General features: G+C 51.3%; 1 protein-coding gene across 1 annotated transcript; it reads left to right on the top strand.

Moving 5' to 3' along the window:
* Positions 1-6,799: 6,799 nt before the first annotated feature.
* Positions 6,800-22,385, top strand: LOC119104670 (SET domain-containing protein SmydA-8). The gene is made up of 11 exons (XM_037228389.1): positions 6,800-7,348; positions 12,326-12,460; positions 12,823-12,952; positions 13,488-13,662; positions 15,162-15,300; positions 17,150-17,194; positions 17,549-17,726; positions 19,578-19,783; positions 20,125-20,293; positions 21,040-21,203; positions 21,887-22,385. The coding sequence occupies exons 2-11, from the start codon at positions 12,389-12,391 to the stop codon at positions 22,019-22,021; spliced, it is 1,413 nt and encodes a 470-aa protein (XP_037084284.1). The 5' UTR covers positions 6,800-7,348; positions 12,326-12,388; the 3' UTR covers positions 22,022-22,385.
* Positions 22,386-22,391: the final 6 nt, after the last annotated feature.

Here is a 22,391-nt window from a genome sequence, read left to right as displayed (position 1 = left end):
TGATGCTAATAGTGATGTCTTTAGGCTCCTGCTGATATACGAATAGTTAAGACAATTGTTCTGTTAACTATCTGGTCCAATATTTCCTCTTTGCTCATACGTATTGAGAGGGCTCAGAAAAGCATTGGGGAGGGGGGGCTCAAGCACGACCCCACCCCCCGAAAGTAAACAAAGTGATGGCGCTGTTTTACGTATCGTTCCAGCGGAGAGACTTATGAACAGGGCAGTTTTTGTGCATTCGGTTAGCTACGTGATCAGCGAAAGAGTTCCTGGAACCACTCTTGATCAGACACGTGCATTCCTATCGACTCAGTTGCTCAACTGCTACTGTTTTTGAAAGAAAAGAAATGAAAAGGGGAAGATTTAGGGAACCTTCATCATTTCCTTGACCCCGGAATGGTCCGAGAGGGAGGAAATAGGCTCCAGCGCCCTCTACCTTTCTGGACCTATCCCTTAAATGATGTTACAGTTTGATGATCATGCCATCGCCGTGTCAATTAACTCACGGGACCAGGCCACGATAGCACACAATGCCTGACAATGCTAAGAAAACCCTGGCCAAAAAGAGGCTCTGTGCCAATTGTTGGGACCACAACGCCAGTAAGAGACAATTTTACGTCCTGTGTATTTGCGCGACGTGGCTCCAACATTGCTGACCGTCTGCGAACAGTCACTGATTGATGCCCTAGTCTGAGATGGAGAAACATCACAAAGGAAGCTGCGAGCTGGTGTAAGTGTGGCTGGTGGCAATGCTGTGGTATACCATTCATTCAACGTGATATTTCGATGGTCATTGTCATACGGATAAAACGACCGCAGAAGTGGTCGACAGTGCACTGTTGGTGAGCTCTAGTGTCAGAACTGAGAACAACACGGGGTTACCACTGTTGGTGAGCTCTAGTGTCAGAAGTGAGAACAACACGGGGTTACCACTGTTGGTGAGCTCTAGTGTCAGAAGTGAGAACAACACGGGTTTACCACTGTTGGTGAGCTCTAGCGTCAGAACTGAGAACAACACGGGGTCACCACTGTAATAACGCATGGTTGATGCGGAGTTTATTTCGGGGTGCGCTGGATGATGGTTCAAGCACGATGCATTTCACTTTATGTTCGATATCGTGATCGCAAGAAAGCGTGGTACGGACAAGGATATAGATGTTGCAGTGCGTTTATAAGGTCTGATTTGCTCCACTATCGTTAACAGTGCGTAGTATATGAGTAGGTGCGTAGTATGTGTGCTGTTTCGTGACAAATAGCCACACCAAATGCGAATCATCCACTGAAATAAACACATAAATACCTGCATGTTTCGTTGGTCGCTTGCATTTCCCTCCAGGCCGTAAATCTTGAGCCCCTCAGATTACCCAACGAGGTACTGTAAGCACTGCATTCGGCAGGGCCCTTTTTGACGCTATCTTCGATTCTGATTTCTCCTCAGATTAAAACCAGTTCTTTCTTTCGCTCATTTGGAGAACCACAAAAAATGCCGCAAATCGACTGCCATAAATGACAAAGCTAAAACGGGGCCGAATCATTGAGAAGCAGTACCAGCGGCGGCTCACGTACGAACAGATTAAACCCCCGCTCATTCAAAACCTGCCAGGCATTTGATGCTCACCAAGCTGTCGGCTAACTCTGTCCCTCTCGAGGGACCGGCGATCCGACAATGACCCTTCAGCCCTCTGCGGGCTGCGGCTTCCTGCTGATCTAGCACGTGACGTCACCAGTCGTTTGCAGCGGCGGCAAATACGGCGGCAGCAATAGCCTCGACAATAGCAAATACAGCTGCCCCGTTGGAGTTGATCCCGCAGGATGGACGCTGTTGCATAGGGGATAGAAATGCATGTTCATCGCCTGTTTATGACAGAATCGCGAACGTTCTATGAGTCTGCTTGATGCAGTGTAAGCCATGACCCGAACCAGCCTGTCATTACATGTTTGTTATGACGTGTCTCCTGGCCTGAACTCACCAGCCATGACCAGTGTATTATTTGTTTTCCAAGTCTAACCAGTGATGTTTAACCGAGCGCAAAGTGCGACGACACGCTACCAAGCCAGAAGCCCACGTTCCTTGTGTGTTTGGGTCACGTTTGCACGTTGATAAAGTCCATTAACTGTCACCGTAGGCGTAAAAGTATCTAGCTACCACAGCTCTCACGTGACTTCCTATTTTGTAGCCTTGCAAGCACACACGGACGAAAAATACGTTCACTTTCGCCAGAACAACTGAACGGAACAGAAATGTTTCTCGATCACCAATACTTTTTAAGTCGAGACAAACGACGATGGCGTCGTGTGTTGGACAGAGTCACTCGAAGAAAGTATTCAAATAATTGAACCAAGGGTTGTCAATTGGCGGTTTTTCCGCAAGATGGCAATGCAGACCATCTACGCATTTCCGTCTGCCGCTGAGGCTTCTTGTTTGGAGACCACCATGCCTGCTTCGACGAAGGAGCGCAGCCAGGGAGGGGCTCCGGATCTCCCTAGATCCGGTGTTTCCGCTTTCCACCACAAAAACTTTTCACTTTCCTCCCAACAGAAAGTTGAAGGCTGGCGTGAGGCGTAATCCCCGAGCTCCAGGCCCGTACCTTAAAAATATCGTGGCTGCGCGCCTGCTTGTACATCATAGCTGAGACAGCAGCGTAGGAGAGGGGAACAAAACACCAGTCACTCTTCCAGAGACGAAGTATCTCTGGATACATCTGCGTGCGGTAATATTTAAATATATTTAGTGAGCTTTTTCGTGAAAACAGTGCCTATGCGTAAGGTCAAAATTGCTAACCCGCCTGTCAAGCACCGGCTGTTTGCCATTATACTTCAGCTGTTTTTACACGATAACAAGGCATCGCGACTAGACGCACAAGTCGAAATGAGCTAATCAAATCTGCGCAAGCCTTAGAATATGCAGCCAGAGAAAAACATCGCTGTCATTGGAAGGTCATATAAACGATACGTCCTGATACACAGTTGCCCGGATCTATCACAGCTTCACATCTTCCTTGCGTTATACACTCTCTCGCTCCAATCCCAACCCACCAAATCGTACACATCAGCCGTATTTACTACAGCAAACGGTCCTCACGTTTATGGCGTGGCATGTTTTTCATCTGTTCTTGTTCTTCGGATGGGCACTTACCGGTACGTTCAAATTGCTTCAGTTAAATTATAAACGCATGAAATGAATTTGTCTCAATTATTGTGCTTGATGAATGAGGCCTTTGTTCTGGCTATAGTCGGGTTAAATATGACTAACGCGGCGCACATTTTTCCCCATGAAATAATGAATTGGAATTTGTAAGGCAAACCTGGCATTATCGAAATCGGGTAGGCTGGTCGCTAATATTTGGTAGCTATTTAGTTCACTTAGTTTGATAGTTATTATCATTTTTGTATCGGCCGGCTGGCCGTAGAAAATATGAAACCATAGGCAGTGGTTTAGGAAGTGGAATCAGGCCTTGCAACAAAGCAAGGTATATGATCCCCACTTTTTTCAACATCGCTTCTTCTCGGCCCTATTCCGGCTGTGCCACCGAAACTCTGTCGACAGACAGAGGCTCACACACTGGCAATCCCCACCGTATACAGACAGAGGCCCTCATGCTGTTTATCTCCGTTGTCTTCAGGCAAAGGCCCTCACATTGGGAAACCTTCATCGTCTACACACAGAGACACTGGCACTGGAAACCTCCATCGTCGACAGGGACAGACCCTTACTTAGAAAATCCCCGGCGTCGACAGGCACAGGCTCTCACTGGCAATCTTCGTCGTCGACAGGGATAGGCCCTTACTTAGAAAATCCCCGGCGTCGACAGGCACAGGCTCTCACTGGCAATCTTCGTCGTCGACAGGGATAGGCCCTTACTTAGAAAATCCCCGGCGTCGACAGGGATAGGCCCTTACTTAGAAAATCCCCGGCGTCGACAGGGATAGGCCCTTACTTAGAAAATCCCCGGCGTCGACAAGCGCAGGCTCTCACTGGCAATCTTCGTCGCCTGCAGGCGAGGTCCTCACTGGGAACCCCCGCCGCAGGCGGAAGCCGGCTACAGCAGCAGTTTGCATAGGCAGAGGCCGTATGAAAGCGGCCAGGGTCTCCTGTACCAACACTTTCACCCCGAGACAGTCAGGGTCACGAGGACAGTGCACCGCCCTCTTCCCAGCCCCGCGGCCAGAGCCGTGCGTGCACTCGAGCTTCCTGGAGCCCCCGGGCGCCCTCGCAATGGCCCCCCTCGGCGCGCGGCCTCGTTACGAAGGCCGGGCATTGATTCGCCGCTGTGAGCACTGACCGACTTCCGTAAATGATCAGAGGAGCTCCGGCCGCGTGCAATCTCTGAACCGGCAGTTTCCAGTGCCAGGGCGCCGGCTCAGTCCCGGTTCGGGGCTGGTCCGGCGTGCTCGGAGCGTGCCAGCCCGCCGGACGGTATTTATACCCGACTGCGGATTGTTCTGCGTCCAAAACTGCAGAGGCGGCGCAAGGTGCCCCTGAAGGGGAGCGGACGCGGCAGGAAAGACGTCACAGGGAGACGGTGCGATAGGGGAGACGGTGCGATAGGGGAGACGGTGCGATAGGGGAGACGGTGCGATAGGGGAGACGGTGCGATAGGGGAGACGGTGCGATAGGGGAGACGACGCAATAGGGGAGACGGTGCGATAGGGGAGACGGTGCGATAGGGGAGACGGTGCGATAGGGGAGACGGTGCGATAGGGGAGACGGTGCGATAGGGGAGACGGTGCGATAGGGGAGACGGTGCGATAGGGGAGACGGTGCGATAGGGGAGACGGTGCGATAGGGGAGACGGTGCGATAGGGGAGACGGTGCGATAGGGGAGACGGTGCGATAGGGGAGACGGTGCGATAGGGGAGACGGTGCGATAGGGGAGACGGTGCGATAGGGGAGACGGTGCGATAGGGGAGACGGTGCGATAGGGGAGACGGTGCGATAGGGGAGACGGTGCGATAGGGGAGACGACGCAATAGGGGAGTCGTCACGAGAGGGGAGCCGTCACTTCAGGACAGTCGTCCTAACGCACCCCTGAGGCGTCACTAAACATCTCCTAAGCTATCGCTGGAGACACCTCTGAGCTGTCGCACACAGCTCTGCACCATCACAACAGCCAAGGTGTGGGCGACTTGGACCCTGATATCACATCAGGGATGTGAATCACATGAGCTGGAGAGCAGTCACTACCTGAAAACTCTTCCCTAAGCCGGCTTATACATACCAGATAAGATCAAGGACGTGGTTCTTAAACATTGACTGCACAATTATGAAGCAACTTTGCAGATTTGCGACTAAAACTCAACTCGGGCAATTGCCTCCGTCGCCCACCATTGACGCCAGATCTCTGATTTCCAGCTTCAAATTTGTATTGTTAGACTGTGCCGCAACATTCCAGTGCCCGTCGGCACAGCAGGACCCCAGCGGCTTCGCGGAGAAGTCAGCGTGGTCTGCCTTCGACACGACCGTTATAACCTGCCCCAGAGCCATCTAAGGGTGGGACTCGTGAGGTTGCCTGCCGCTTACATACTGCAGGGCTCTGTGTGCCTCGTTCCGTCATGAATGTTACAAAGCAGCTGGCCAGCTGGGACCGGTGGCTTTAACCCGATTGTAAGCAAAGCGTTGAGCAGCCTTAACTCCCCGCCTCACAACCAGCGCGAGCCATGCCCAGCTGACAACACACCCATCACACACCACTGCACCGTCATGTGGCACGTCACGTGGAGATGGTGTGACGATGTGGCGGTATGAAGTGTGACGGCGTGATTTGTGAGTTGTGGGATGTGATGGTGTGACGGTGTGATGGTGTGACGGTGTGATGGTGTGACGGTGTGATGGTGTAGCGATGTGACGGTGTGACGGTGTGAACATGTGAAAATGTGACGATGTGACAGTGTGACGATATGACGGTGTGACGCCGTGACAGTGCGACGGTGTGACGGTGTGACGGTGTAACGATGTGGCAATGTGACAGTATGACAGTGTGGCAGCGCGAGGTGTAACGATGTGCCAGCGTGATAATGCGACAATGTGACGGCGTGACAATGTGACAATGTGACGATGTGACAATGTGACGATGTGACAATGTGACGATGTGGCTGCCGGCCGGAGACGCCCAGTGCTTCGCGCCCGACACATCGCCCGCCCAATGAGCCGTTACGTCACGCTGTCAGCTGGCACGTGCCTGTGAACATGCCACAGGGGCCGCTGTGACACAGATCAGCCCCGGCGACGCGCGGGACGGGGGAGGGGGGGGGGGGGGCGCAGCGAGCCTCTCGCCGGTGGGGATTGGTCGTGTCGGCGTGGTATTTAGCGGGGGAGGGGTATAAGGAGGGGAAATGGGGATATTCAGGGAATTCGCCTGTGAGAGCTGAGCTAAAGCAGTGAACTGTTAAGGTATTAGGATGACCAATGGTACGTAGAGCTTCGAAATGCATGGAGTAGTCGAACCGTGGTTATTTTGTTTGCCCATTCAAGAACACGCTTGCTTGGGAACTCCTGGTATGTCTCGTGAAATGTGCGATAGGAAATCGATGAAATGACAAGAAATTGAAGAAAATAAAGAAATGAAAGCGTGGAAAGACGCGATACATGACCGTGCATTTGCGGACCCTCATTGTTTGTTACATGAATTATATTGCCGCTGTGACAGCGTTGCTTATGCATCTATGCCCATGCGATGCTATGGGGTCCGCTGACTCCGTCACTGTCGTTGCAGCACCACCCGCTGGCGTCCGCTGACTCCGCCACTGCGTTAGACCAGCTGTCTGCGTTCATCTTGTGCCGGGGCGGGAGAGTCGAGCCAACTTCCGCCCCCAGAACTGTGCCGGGGCTTCACCCGGAGCTTATGAGGCTGGTGGGCGTCTCTCAGGGAGCTGCATTGTGAGCTAAACCGGGAGCTACGGTGTGAGCCAAACCAGGACCTACTCAGTGATCCAGACCAGAAAATACCCGGTGAGTAAGACTGGGTGTTACTGAGTGAGCAAGACCAGGAAATAGGTTGTGAGCTAGACCGAAAGCTACTGCGTGAGCCAGACCAAGAAATAAGGTGTGAGCCAGACCAGGAGCTACGGTGTGAGCCAGACCAGGAGCTGCGATGTGAGCCAGACCAGGAGATGCGGTGTGAGCCAGACCAGGACCTACGGTGTGAGCCAAACAGGCAGCGTCGAGGTGAGCCGGATCGGGGACCCTTAAGCATTACCGATAATTTCCCTGATACTTGAAGAGGCTACTGAGTGGGAAGGCTATTGAGAGAGTTCAAGAGACACCAGGAAACCGCGGTTTGAACGAAAACGGAAACCACCAACATCTTCAGGAGATCTCCCACTGCAGGCCAGCAGTATCGCCAGAAATGTGAGTGAGAACCATCCGAAAATGCGTAGCAGGAAATATCAACGAAAACCAAATCAAAGATCAGGAATTTTTCCCAGATTACAGCTATCGCTAAGAAACCGAGCTGCGCTCCAAATATCGTGCAGAACTTCACTGGGGACTTTGGACGCTGCTGAAAACGTTTTGTTCAAGCATAAAAAACAGCTCGGGTACCTGCGCGGTAGCAAACACGCTCCCCACAGCGAGCTGAAACGTGCTTCGCTTAGGTCACAAAAAAGCGGCGAAGAAAGTAAGTTGCCAGTTAATCAGGCAAATGTGCAGGAAAATTTTACTTCACCGATCTTCACTGATGGGGGTGCAAGTACTTGCGGCAGCTGTCCTTTCAGAGAGCACACTTTCATTTGGTGCTTCGTGGCGGCCATTTGCTTCAAATTTGCGCACGTCGTAAATGGTCAACCCATAAAGGACAGCTGATTGTTACGAGGCACTTTACTTTCTGGCTTAGCCTGGAAATGACTGGGGTGTCGCAAAACTCACGAGTAAATGACAGGGGTGTGGAGGGAGGCGTGAGGGGAGGCAGAGGGCACACCCTCCCCTAAGGTCCCGACGGTGTCCACGGGCTGATTGGAACCGACGATCAGCAACCCGATTGAATGGCCAAAATGACTGGCCGGAGTTCGCTTTCGGGGGGCCTAACCCGCAGGAACGGGTCGGAGGCCGTTTTCCGTGCAGGAAAACTATTATATAGGCCACATATATATATATATATATATATAGGGTCGGAGGCCATTTTCCATGCAGACACGACCGTAGTACACGATTTACACTGCTCGGCGCCCATGAAACAATGAGAGGGACCTGCTTAGGTCAAGGGCCCACGCTGCCAAAATGAGAGTCCTGTGATGGCCACCATCACCGAACAGTCCACTCCGTGGCAGTCTGGGGCCTGGGGACCCACTTCCCAAGCGGGGATCAGGCTGGGGCCGACGATCTGCATTGGTCGGAGTCCCTGAAACAGTGAGGGGTTACTGTGTCGGTCACTGTGTCGGTCACTGGCGGTCACTGTCGGGGTTGCTGTCGGTCACTGTGTCGGTCACTGGCGGTCACTGGCGGTCACTGTCGGGGTTACTGTCGGTCACTGTGTCGGTCACTGGCGGTCACTGGCGGTCACTGTCGGGGTTACTGTCGGTCACTGTGTCGGTCACTGGCGCACAGTACCTAACAAGCTCCTGCGCTGTCCAGATGACCTAAGTCGGCGAGAAGCACGCTGGCTGAAATGGGACATGAACGGAACCGCGAATATTAGAGACTACTTTGTGCTGAGCGGGGTTTATTGACAATGAAATGATATTTGAGAACTCATGATAAAGAAGTCCGTAGTGAGACCATGGAAGGACCCAGTATCAATGAGGGGCTCCAGTGACGAAGGTGCCCTCCATCCCATTTCTGCTAGCAGCACTGGAGGCCCTGTGCCAATTGTTGGGACCCCAACGCCGGTAAGGGATAATTTTACGTCCAAGAAGCTGTTGTATACAAGTTTTGTTGCGCCTCGTGTTTGTGTTGTGTGGGTGTGTTGAAACATCATGATGTATGCTGTAATTGTGTGTTTTGCCTGACGGTGCAGCGTTTATGAGTTGTGAAACACGTTGGGAGTTGATATAAGAAGTACAACTTAGTTGGCATATTTTGATGTGCATCACGACACCATGAGTAAGCCAGCATATATATATATATATATATATATATATATATATATATATATATATATATATATATATATATATATATATATAAATGTGTGTATATATATATATATATATATATATAAATGTGTGTGTGTATATATATATATATATGTGTGTGTGTATATATATATATATATATATATATATATATATATATATATATATATATATATATATATATATACATGGCATGGCATGGCATGGGCCATTAAAGAGTATGGCGTTTTCCACTCAGGGCAGCTCCTGGCTAGTTTTTTTCAGTCCTTCGTGCGTTGCATTAAACATCGTCTGCTACGATAAAAAACAATTCACCAAGAGACATGTGTCGTCTTCACCTGTATGATTAGAAATTTAGCGCTCGAATATGTCGTCATCCAATCTCAAAAGCGATACAAAACTATTCGGAACTCTTCCGTTTTCTGCAACCGTAAGCTATGTAACGCGGCAGAGTTCAGCATTTAAGCTTTTATAGCTGGAACGTGTGCGCAATGCCTATCGAACACAGGCTCCAACAGCGTCCTTTGTATACATTTTGGGCCATTTACTACGGGCGTTCATTGTGAGCCTCACCTTAGAGGGCTTGCGATAAGCGATTGTGACGACACCTCCTCCCTCCCTCCCTCCCTTCTCTCCCCTGGCTTCTATAAGAACGTCTTGGACAGGAAGTGTGCTTTTCCTGCTTTTTCACAGGTGAAGTGGAGGACAGAACTGTCTTCAAACGCTACAATGAGGCGCTACAAGTGGTGCGGGTCGTCAAGGGTGATGTCAAGGATGATGTCATGATGTTACGTCAAGGATGATGCCATCGACACACCTGCAATATGTGCCGGGGGCGGTTATAGGATTAGTAAGGGCAAAGTCCTCGACCTGAACCATGTCAGAGTTAACAAACAGAGGACCAGGGGTGATCCCATGGCAAACCTATCTTTCTGAACATATAGCTTACCTTTAGGGCTTCTGAACGGTGTATCGGCGATGTAAGCTCTGATCAGCTGCTCGAGAATAGCGGAAGAGAGCTGCAGAGAGGGAAGGACGCCACACCGATTGTGATACATGATACTTGGAATGATCTTAATCGTGGTGCCGATCGGAGATTTGATGAGCAAGCTCTCTACATCAATCGACGCAGGCTCACAGTTGGGGCGTCCTGTTCACCAGATATCAAGGGACTCATCAACAGAGTCCATCGACGCAGGCTCACAGTTGGGGCGTCCTGTTCACCAGATATCAAGGGACTCATCAACAGAGTCCATCGACGCAGGCTCACAGTTGGGGCGTCCTGTTCACCAGATATCAAGGGACTCATCAACAGAGTCCATCGACGCAGGCTCACAGTTGGGGCGTCCTGTTCACCAGATATCAAGGGACTCATCAACAGAGTCCATCGACGCAGGCTCACGGTTGGGGCGTCGCGTTCAGAAAATGTCAAGGAACTCATCAACAGAGTCACTGCGTTGCTGAGCTAGGATATATGGGCTCAAAAAGGGGTAAGTTTTTTTTAGCTTTTGTGTTGGTATGTTCACCGGTAAATGATGAGCGTCAGGGGTTTCCATTGTTATGGGTCTTACACCTCCATAAGCATAGCTTGAGAGATAGCCAGCGATTATCTGAGAAAGTGAACACCTCCCACAAGCGCATTGGTGGAGTTAAAAACAAAATGCTTGACTTAATCCGAAGCCGGTTTGTGGAGTCCTGTTCAATAATCTGGAGCTCACGTTCATCTGACAAGATTTCGCCTATCTTGCTGATGTACGCTGTCCGATCCAAGTTGACGAAGACAGGTGCCGTGTCCGCTTGGCGCACAATAATATGTACATCATCTCTTAACTGCCTCTCTGTATCTTTCAGTCCTTTAGTCAAAATTTTGCTGAATTTTGCTGGTGGTACCGCCCCCGTTTACAACTATATATATATATATATATATATATATATATATATATATATATATATATATATATATATCGACCAAGCAAATGCTCCGGAACAATTTTGAGTGAACCAGTTTAAGGAAAAATGTCCTCGCGCGGCGTGTTGGTATGGGACCACAATGTTTGTTACTGGATCTTTGCCACTTTTACCGAAGAACAGCATTCTCATTTCTGATGTGCCACATCCAGGTCACACACCATCACGTCACATTCAGATGATGCCCCATCAAATCATGGTCAGGTCACACACTATCACGTCACGGTTAGGTCACACACCATCATGTCACAGTTAGGTCACACACCATCACATCACGGTTTGGTCACACACCATCACGCCACAGTTAGGTCACACACCGTCACACCACGATCAGGTCACACACCATCACGTCACAGTTAGGTCACACACCATAACGTCAAAGTCGAACCACACGAGCCGCATAGCCAGACCGGTCATCCGGGTCCGTAGTAGCCTGTCACGTTGAATGATTCGCCCGGTGCATCCCTGGTCCTTCATCTGTCGTCGCCCCGCCGCCCTGGCCCAGGCTCCGACGTAGACGGCGGCGCGGGCTTAGGTCGCCTCTGTACGTCGCCGCCGGCGTCGACTGCGCCAGTCGCTCGAACACCTCCGCCGGGTATATTTGGCGCAACGGCCCGCCACTTATCATCCTGGCCGCTCCCAACAGAAGGCTGGCACCGTGCCAAAGTCACCGCCCCATTACCTGGGCCACTGGCGAGACCTTTTGACCCCGGGATAGGCGCGCGCGTGGCCTGGGGCCAGCCGCGTGCGCCGGCGATGACAGCAGGGCAAATAAAAGGGTGTGGGTCGGCGCGCCGCGAGACAGACGAGACGGAAAGAGACGCTTGATAATCGCTGTGGCACCCTCCGTCTGTCGGAATTTTGGTGCCGATCTACTCATGAAGCACGGCTGTTTTGTCGAGTTTGCTCGTTGACATGGTCTCTGCTTATTTGAAACCGGGTTTTAAGTACTCTTTTATTTTCTTCGCTCGTAAGAATATTACTGCTGCGTATTTACGTTGCTTCACTGCAACACCCCATGCAGGAATGTAGTTTCCCATTCAGTTAGGGGCTCTAGTCCCCAACTTGGGCTCCAGCTCCAGCCCCAACCCAAATTTCTAATGCATGCTGCAGCTCCCCAGCCTTGAGAATAGGCGCGCTAAATCCAGGGGGAAACCATTCGTTGGCGTATTTGGCGGAAGATTTCCTTTTTTACTGCCCCGTCTCCCAACTTATTTTTACGAAACTACACCACTGGCCCAACGCTCGCAGTATTTTCCTGGATGACCACCGCCTGCCTCTCCGCCAGAACGTGAACGCCTCGGAGCGCTGAGCCGCCACCTGTTCGTCCCGCAGTGTCGACGGCAGCACCATGCCGAAGCTGGACCGTCAGTGTCCCGTGTGCGGCGTGTCCTCCTCCATGGCCTGCGCTAGCTGCCAAACGGTGCGTATGGCAGGCGGATGGTGAGGCACGTGGTGGCTGAAGGTGTGGGTTATTTTCAGGGAATAGGTTGCCCCCTCCCCCCTAAGATCACTCTGAACAAGGGCTGGGTTATTATTAACCATCACTAGCAGCTCAAACTACCTGTTAAGGCACTTCCGAAACAGTGCTTTTTTCCTAATGGGAAAGAAAGAGAATGATAAACGCAAACCATTTCGTAGTCTCTGCTCAATGACGTGTGACAAACTGAATGGCTGGACTTTCTGTCATGCCATGACACAATTATCTGTTCCGTGATGCCCGGTCGGGTAGTCTTCTGCTGCGCGTGGCCCGGTCGGGTGACGTCCTCTGCTCCGTGTCACCAGGTCCATTATTGCAGCAGGGACCACCAGAAGCAGCACTGGAAGAAACACAAGCCGGCGTGTAAGGCGTGGAGGGTGGAGACGACGCCAGAAGAGGGGCGCTTCATGGTGGCCACCAGAACCATCCAGCCCGGTAGTGTACAATGAAAGCAATGACAATGCGCCCTTGGTGACCTATCAAACATCTCACGTGATTTAGCGCCGAGGTATCACGCGCCAATTATTTGGGCAGTGAAGCTCTGTCTGCCGGTAAAGACATGTATCTCTGATCCTCTTGTCTGTTGGACTACACATGACTTCTAGGCAGCAGACAACAGCAGGCTTTTGCTGCCGCATTCAGAGGTGGCATGCATGCATCAACAGTTGCGCTCAAAATTGGAGTCTGCCATAAATTAGCGGAGGGTCACAATGTCTGAAGCAAAGCGCAAAATGCTACGTAGCATTTGTATCCAAATTCAAGTCTGTATTTGCCGGGTCGCACCAAAAGAGCTCATCAAATTGCCCACCTTATCGAAAAAGGAGCGGTGATGAAAGCAAAGCGCCATTTTCTATGGCATCTTTTTGCGCTTGTTTTGGCACAGGATTCACTATTGCCATGATCGCGCCAGAACCCCCGCCTGTGCTGTTTTCAGTGCGCAGTGTGCTGAGACGGCTCGCTCTTTTTCCAGGCGACATAATCCTGCAGGAGCCCCCTCTCATAGTCGGACCAAAGCAGGCTACCGGGCCCGTGTGCCTGGGCTGTCACCGACCTTTGACCTATGACACAGCGCAAGGTCAACTCACACCCCCGGCAGTCCGGTGTCCGAAGTGCGGCTGGAGCCTGTGTCGTCCTGACTGCTCCAGGTATGGCATTTGGGACATTGTGACAAACAATTCGCCCGTTTCAAGTGCTCATCAACGCTTGGCACGAGATGCCTCGAAGGATTCGCTGTCGTGCACGTTGAGTCGTGCGAACGCTTGCGATGGCTGTAAACTTGACTCTAATAAACATGACGCGAGGCGTCAGTCAGCGATGATAAATATGTCAGTCAGTGGTGATAGAATGAATAACCGCGGATTGGTCCATCATTCCAACCAGCGCAACCAAACAACATGTGATAACACCATTTTTGGGCTGAACGCCGATTTCCAGATAGCTAACATACAGTCCCCACCCCCCAAAAAAAAACAAGTGGAGTATGGATAATGCAGTGCACTGCTTCACACTTTGTACATGAATACTGCGTGAATACATCGTGAAGGAGAGTTTTACCGAGAATGTTAAGAATGTAGCCGAATGTGAACGTGAATACATGGGTCCGCAAGATATGCGAGCAAGCGTGAGATGCGAATTTGTGTAAGTTTGCAGCGTCCGCTGGAGCGGGAGAAGAGGTGGTATGACGCGCGATGATCAATAGTCAGAAGGAAATGTCCGGCGTGTGACTACCATTAGTCACAGGCGGATGTTCCACGTGTGACGGTCATAAGTCAGACGCGGATGTCCCGCCGCCATAAGAGCTAGATGCTGGTCCTTATGTCTTTTTCCGCCCTGTAATTCACATTGTTATGATTATTCGACTTTAAGCTCCGATTTATATTCAAAGGGAATGTTTCACATCTCATTATATCAAAGCAGGCGTCAGATGTGATGAAATAAGCTCACTTATGACTATTCGTATACTTTTAAGTGGAAAAGGCTGCTCTAGATAACACAATTCTTCTATTAAGTTAGTGTGCTTTTCAACTCGTCATTGTTTGATTACGTCATATTATTTTGCGCAACATTTATAGAGAGCGAATTGACGGTAGTATAATGGATGTTGTGCTCACGAACGCGAGATATGAACGACTCGGTTAGTATATTTATCTTGGCCTGGATCGCCGCATGCCAAGGGAATAAGAGGATTTAAATGACGTCATTATGGCATCATGGATGTCTGGGTGACCTTGAAACAGCCTCCTCGAAAAAGTGTGCACATCTTCACAAACGTGTAGCTCAAAAACTAGAAGGGCTTAGGTCTTAAGAAGCGCAAGGGCTGCAAACTACGCCAAATAACCTTTAACATGGCTATTTCAGTCCAAAACCCCATACCAAAGTGGAACACTCGCTTTAACAGCTATTTCGTACAACAATAGCCAAATTTGACATTCCGACCCCGTACACTTTCATCATGTAATGCGAATCAATGTGCACAAGTTCTCTGAGGACCATAATGATGATTTATTTTGTCATCACAGTGACGACCTTGTACTTCATGTCATGCTTTAGTCACCTAAACATGCTTCCACATCAATGTCAGAAGCATCGAGATGTCATCACATCATATCGACGACGTGCGCACACTGACCCCGGCGCTCCGCAGATGGCACAGCCGGGACGAGTGTCTGCTGTGGTCACGTGCGCGGCGACCTTTTGACCTGCGGCCGGCAGCCTCGGGCGCCTCGCCCGTCTACGGCTGCGTTGGCCCCGTGCGCTGTCTTCTGCTGCGAAACCAACCAGAGGTGATCAGAGTTCACTGACCTGTTTCGCATGGAGCGCCACTGGAGAGTGTGCTCGATTACGCGGTAGCTGAATACCAATGCTCGAATGGGGTACGTAAACCAGTTGTGTGATTGTGCTCAATGGTGTATATGAACTGGTAGTGAGGTGGTCGGGTTACCCTCGGGCGCTTACAACTTACACTGCAAAAATGCAGCTGTCAGTAGGTCGGTTTGGTCCTGGCGTCAATTCATTTTGCCAAAGTACAGTTCCCCGCTTTTTAAACAACATACGGAATACGCTCGCACTCTAAACGCCATGCGCCCACTCGTGTAATAGTGGGAAGAAACTTAAATAGGTTCTTTTTAAGAGCCCAGAGTTGAAAGCCGCGGACAAAATGTCCACAGATAGGGAGGGTTTGCATTAAAACACAAGACTGACAAGGATTTGTACTGGAATGAGCGAAAGGACTGGAATGCGGCATATGCCTGGATTTGAAATGAAATATTCAGTGTTGTTTTACTGAACGATTGAGAGAGCCGTCTTATCACCGATGAACAATTGCTCAGACCACCGTCCTCATGTTCGTATGTGTTCGTATGCACACAAAGACCACTAAATCCCCCGTCCATCGCCATCGGGTTGGCGAGATGTTTGATGTTAGAGATATTTCCGAGAAGATCTGGGCGATATTTTGCTCTTACCCATGCACGCGTCATATCACGAATTTTGTCCTTGGTATGGCTGATACTCAAACCAGTGTCTTTTGATTGCAAATTCAGCACTCTTCCAATTGAGCTAACCTGGAAAGACATCCCCTCCGTGTTCGAGCTTGGTATCTTTCAACTCCTGAATATTTGTGGATTTTCCGCAGGATTGGGTGCCGTACTGGGCTGATGTCTACATTTATCCTACTGATATATTGTAAGCCAATGGCATGTGTGTTGCCCCCCGAACCTCTCAAATTTTCAGTTTGCTCTCTGTCGATGATAGTAGGATGGTGATGGTCTATCGCTTCCCACGTCAGTCGGTGACCGCCACCTGGCCGCGAATGCGCAGTCACACCAGACCAGACAGATGGTGCCCTTTCTGTGCTTCTCCGATGTGACCGACTGAGGGCCATATGTCTGCCCTTTGTAGGGCCTCCAACAGCTGTATGGTGTGTCGCATATGCAGGTCCTCGCATCGTTCATAGGTATCGGCGGTCTGACTTTGCTAAGGGTTCTCGGGAGCTTTGGTAAGGGCTCTCGGGAACGTTGGATCCCCTTTGAGGGCTGTCCACCTTATTCTATGTCATCCACAGAGATTCTTCTGATCCATGACAGGACATTGCTGCAAGACAACGATGCCCTTGTTGTTTGTGCCTCCTCAAGCTGCTCTGCTTGCTGAGCATGCTCTCTGGGCTCCCCGTCAAGAAAATCTTTCGGCTACTCATTCCTGCGGAACACCGGGTTCAGGATGTTCAGTTCCCCCTTTCTAGTCGTGTCATCGTCCTTGATGACATCTGCGCGACGCTGAGGACGTCTCACGATGTGTTAATTGACGGTGCCCGAGTGGTGTGACTGGAAGTGCAGGCAGCCACGGGTTGCTTTTTGTTTCCGCTGCACCGATGTTCTGAACATGTTGACGTCCCTCTCAACTATACGTCTAGAAACGGTGACTTGTCAATGTCCTCGCGTTCCACAGTGAACCGGATGAACGATCGCGAGCTATTGAGGTGGTCGATGCGTGTCGTGTCTTCCTCGTGTTACTTCAACGCTAGGGGATGAAGATGTTGCCGACGCATCGCAGCGATGCTGACGATTTGAGCTGATGCGGTTTCAGCTGTGCTTGCCCCTGATCGGGTCCTCCCGGGTCCTCGTGGTGTTCCAGGCCTGGGCATCCCTCAGCTCGATGGAGCACCACCTGGAGGAGGCGGCGACATAGTGCCCTCTACCGTCCTGAACGCCGCACAACTGGCCGCCTTCCTCACCGCCGCCCTCCCCACGGAGTGTGACGTCACTGAGGACGTCATACTCACTATGTGCGCCGTGCTGGACACCAAATGCCTTCGAGGTGAGTGACATCACGTTTAGCAGCGATATGTTTCGATACCGAGATGCCCAAGATGCGTGACGCTACTCTGGTCATGCGCATTGTGCAAGACCTGAGGCCGTCGAGACCTTCGGGCTCACCCCTGCCACCAAGTTTGTCGTGGGCGGGGTTTTCGCAATGGCAACGTGCCTTGCGACACGTTTGCAGTGTCACGTGACCGTGTGACATCTCATTCAGGTGCGGATCGGCTCGGCCAAGGCACGTGCCGTGTACGCGGGCGGCCTCCCTGCAGAACACGACTGTCGGCCCAACACGCGGCACTTGTTCGACGACGGCTACAACATCACCGTCCGCGCTACCGTCAGGATCGCGGCCGGTCAGCGGATCACCACCAGCTACACGCAGGCACTCTGGAGTGAGCAGGAGTGTGAGCTGGAGGTTATGACGTCGGGCGCTGCGGAGCGAGTAGGAGTGTGAGCTGAAGGTTATAAAGTCGGGCGCTATGGAGTTAGTAAGATTGTGAGATCAAGATGCAAGGTTATAAAGTCGGGCGCTATGGAGCTAGTAAGATTGTGAGGTCAAGGTCATACAGCCGGGAGCTGTTGAGTGAGCAGGAGTGTGAGCTGAAGGTCATCAAGTCGGGCACTGTAGAGCGAGTAGAGATGTAGGGGCGAAAGAGATGGTGTCAGGTATTTTAGAGTGAGTGGAAGGGAGAAGCGGGGAACGTCGATTCAAGTGCTGCGCAGCAGAGGCGGAGAGGCTTGGTAAGCCTCTCCGTCTCTGCCCATGGGTGAGTGAGACAAAGGCCTCTTCTGGTAAAACGCCCACGCACGACCCAGAACATCACCGCGTTCGGCCGGGTCACTTGGACGGGCACTGTTCCATTCATTTTATTTGCCTTCGAGATGACAGATGACTTTTCAGCCCTATAAATCAACTGACCTACTTTTTCAACTTACCACAACGCGCAATCGAGAATGATCTTGTATCTGAAAAAACTTTGAGCGCTTTATGGGTCAATTCGCACACGTAGAGGATAGTCTTAGGCGTGTATTTCTCCCGCGTGATTTTCAGATTGATGATAAGGAACAGATTGGCACTTACAGCATTGCCAATTCAGGACGGTATTGCCATACAACATGGCCAATGCCAAACGTAATAATTGAGTATCTATTTTTCCCGGTCCTGTAGTTTTTAAACTGCTCGGAGCAGAACCCCAGAGTTTTATGGGCGAAATGTTTTTACCAGTATAAATCTTGAAAGCTACGGATTGATCATGAGATTCTCTCGGAAGTATGATCTCAAGACGCGTGTTCGTTCTCGCGCGTCCGGCGCCGCTGCCTTGTTAGCTACGGCTGCCGATGCCGTTCAGTTTGATGACAGGTGTATCCTGGCGTCGGTATCTCTCCTCGAGAAAATCGGGAGCGGGCAGACTGAAAGCTCTTCTATGTCATTAGTTCAAGTGGACGTTTCCGAAAAACGATGCATGTCCTCAGGTGAGCATGGATCGGCCATGTCAGTGCACTTTTCTTAACTTGATCTCGATGCACTGTTGAACATTAGGGACACCTGTTACCTTCTCCGGACGAAGGGCTCCGCGGGTAGAACATTTGGGGTACACTTCCTCTCCCGGACAAGGGGCTCCGATGGTAGAACATTTGGGGTACACTTCCTCTCCCGGACAAGGGGCTCCGATGGTAGAACATTTGGGGTATACTTCCTCTCCCGGACGAGGGGCTCCGATGGTAGAACATTTGGGGTACACTTCCTCTCCCGGACAAGGGTCTCCGATGGTAGAACATTTGGGGTATACTTCCTCTTCCGGACAAGGGGCTCCGATGGTAGAACATTTGGGTACACTTCCTCTCCCGGACAAGGGGCCCGATGGTAGAACATTTGGGGTACACTTCCTCTCCCGGACGAGGGGCTCCGATGGTAGAAAATTGTAGCGTTTCCTCGTCTTGCTCCACGTCCACCCATGACTCAGCTCATGACTCGGTCCGCACTCGACTGCCCCCGTCCGGCTCAGATTTCTTTCGTCCCCCCTCACCCCTCGACAACACGCGTACTTCTCTCCTAATTTGGTATGCTTTCGTATCCGAGTTGGAGGGCTGCGGCGCAGGTTAAGAGCGTTAGGGGGGTGCGTTCTTCTCCCACCAGCTAAATAGGACGCTAGACTCCCGTGTGTTGCCGTCACTGGCCAAGTCCCGTGTGTGTATGCTTGGAGCTGTTGTAGCAAGCCCTGAGGCGCGGGTTCTGGTTGCAGATACCGCCGCTAGGCGACAGCACCTGTTGTTCAGCAAATGCTTCAGATGTCGCTGCGAGCGCTGCCTGGATCCGACTGAGCTGAACACCTGGCTTAGTTCGCTGTCTTGCCGGGGTTGCGGCGGCCCCCTGGTCAGCACAGAGCCTCTCGAGGCGGCTGCTGCGTGGCGCTGCCATCGTTGCGGCAAAAAATCCTCGGCGGAGGAGGTGAAGACGAGACTGGTGGCATGATCTATGACTTGATTTCGGTTTGGTGAGGATGCGGCATCAGGACTTATTGAGGATACGGTGTTATGCCTTATTGATAAAGTCACGATTGGAGATTAGACCAGTTCATTCAGAAACAATGCATCGGTGCGAAATGGAACGGGAATGAATTCTCGCTATCTGGGCTTGAATCGTCATGTCTAGCCACCTGAAAGAGCGTGACACTGTCCAGACAGCCTCATCTCGCTTACGACCTGGTCGTGACAAACAGCACAACAACCAGCTGGTTGACCGTCGGGATGCTCACGTCCCATTTGACCCGTCCTGTGCCTGCCTGGCAGGTGCAGGAGAGACGGGGTTCGATGGCACAGCTGACGAAGACGGCGGAGCGGTCGGTGGAGGGTCTGGAGGACGTACTCACCCAGCTCGACCCCTCCTGCAGCCAGAGGGCGGAGGTCAACTATGCCCTGGTGCAGCTGTACGGCACCGCCTCAGGCTACACGTGGCCAGGTCGGGCCGGCGTCGAAGTCGTGGGTGTCTATAGACATAAGCGATGACATGCCCGCTGAAATGCATCCACCTTTTGTCCTTAGCACTGAACCCTTTGACTGTTGGCACTGACATTAACCCTCGCCCTGATTCGATCGGCGAAGGTCGATAATTCCTGAAAATTATTTTTTAGCTTTACACGCTAACCTATTCGAAACTTTTCCAAGTACCAGCCTGAACTTTATTCAGACGTGTTCCTTGTTTGATTCTGAGCAGAATGATGTGTAGTTTTATGTTGACTCAGGATATATATTCTTAGGATATCTCTTTAACATTACGCGCCATGACCCCACAATTTTCGGTAGTCTACGGGGTATGCCTTGTGCGTGACTTGACACCAAAAACTTGTATCTGCTTTTGTTTTCTGCCTTTGAGCGCCCACAGTTTTTGGGACCATGACACGGCAACACGACGACCTACTGCCTACATGACACGGCGACGACGACCTACATGACACGGCGACCTACTGCCGGCGCGGGCGGCGGGCGGCAACCAACGAAACCAACTGATAACGCGCGGGGCGGACCGACATTACGCCATCAGCAGAGCCGAGGACCTACTTCCCAAGATAAGGCGCTGGCTCTGCCTTTGAGTGTCTCTAAACGAAGCTGGCAAAGCGATACAGTGTCACCCAGACATAAGCAACACCGGTTAGGCAATGGCGCCGTGACACAGTGTAACGTCACTGACGATATACGACGTTACAGAATTGACGGAGAAGCAGTTGGAGAGGAAGGAGCAGCTGTGCCGGCAGCTGCTGCTGCTGGCGGACGCTCTGACTCCCGGCCAGACGCGCTTCAGGGGCGTGCTGACGCTGGAGCTCTGCAGGACGCAGAGACATCTGTCGGTGAAGACACGAAGCCCCGACACGGTGAGGATGGCGCATGATACTTGACTGGAAAGCTGCTTACATGACTTGCAATCACAACACAAGAGCACATAGCTTTGCGGCGCAGTAACTCTTTCATCGTTTATCTGCGTTGGGAGAAGGAGGGGAGGGGGGCAGCTGAATATTAATGGTTGGTAACCAGGGTGTCACTTCCTAAATCGGTCGGAGGCTAAGCCAACATGCTTAGTCTACCCAATCCGAACTCCTGATTTCTCCCCGGATTGCGGCTAATTTGTGCCGCGTTCCTGATGTTGGAATGAAATGTTATTAAGTGGTAACCCTGTTTTGTAGGCAGTTACCTCTTACTGCAGGAAAAGAGTTACCTCTTAAGCTGACGTGCAATTTTTGAAGTACCCATGCAGTGCGCACGGAAGACTGTGATGAGGAAACCTTGCGTAAGTGCTGGAAACTAAGATGTCGATTGATGTGACTGCAGATCCTAGCACGATGGTTAACACTCAAACGACCATGGTGTTCTCACGTTTTACTCTCTAATTTTCTGATTATTCTGCGGGGAATAAGGCTATTATTATCGCCTTACTTTTGTGTATACCGTTTTTCACGAATGCACTTGACAGCCAACGTGGACAGAGATAATGAGTTAAAAATTGGCGCAAAGCCGCGCCCCTGACTAAGAACCCATTCCATTCCATTCCTCGTCGCAGGTGCGGTGGAAGGAGATTGCCACTCTTCTGGAGGAGGCTTCCACTATTTTATTCTGCGAGCCTGGCTGGCTAGAGGAGCTGGCCAGGGAGGAGAGACAGCTGAAGAAGGACATCACACGCTTGGTGGCGCCATAGCGGCTTGGTGGAGTGCTGATGTCGTTATAGAAAGATTGCGCGTTCAAGTCTCGGCACGCGCTGTTTTCAGCTTTCTGCTGCTATTGGCTTGATTGCCGCAGTCAGGACATTGCTCATGAGTGGGACCGGATTGAGCCATAAGAGCCTTTCCAGCTAGGCAGCTCTGCTTAGGCTTACGTTCTTTGTTCACTGATTCAAGGCACCGTCATAGGCTTAGATGCTATTTTGATTATTTGGACCCTTCTTACCCATCTAAAACCCGACGTGCAGCCTAGATTGCTAAAAATGCCAGGACTTTTTGCCAGTGCCGCCTCCAATTGTGGGGAAGGGGGAGGCAGCACGACCCCAAAACTGCCCTTTGGGGGGGGGG

The sequence above is a fragment of the Pollicipes pollicipes genome, unplaced genomic scaffold (assembly GCF_011947565.3).
Source record: "Pollicipes pollicipes isolate AB1234 unplaced genomic scaffold, Ppol_2.1 Scaffold_6052;HRSCAF=7182_pilon_pilon_pilon, whole genome shotgun sequence".
In the NCBI taxonomy this organism is placed as follows: domain Eukaryota; kingdom Metazoa; phylum Arthropoda; class Thecostraca; order Pollicipedomorpha; family Pollicipedidae; genus Pollicipes; species Pollicipes pollicipes.
This window is presented reverse-complemented; position numbering and strand designations above follow the sequence as displayed.

What these genes read in the sequence shown, in the direction of transcription:
- LOC119104670 (XM_037228389.1), top strand. Translation starts at nt 12,389, where the DNA reads ATGCCGAAGCTGGACCGTCAGTGTCCCGTGTGCGGCGTGTCCTCCTCC. An exon ending in TGTCGTCCTGACTGCTCCAG is followed by an intron (nt 13,663 to 15,161) that starts GTATGGCATTTG and finishes GGCGCTCCGCAG; the next exon opens with ATGGCACAGCCGGGACGAGT. An exon ending in CTACACGCAGGCACTCTGGA is followed by an intron (nt 17,727 to 19,577) that starts GTGAGCAGGAGT and finishes TTCTGGTTGCAG; the next exon opens with ATACCGCCGCTAGGCGACAG.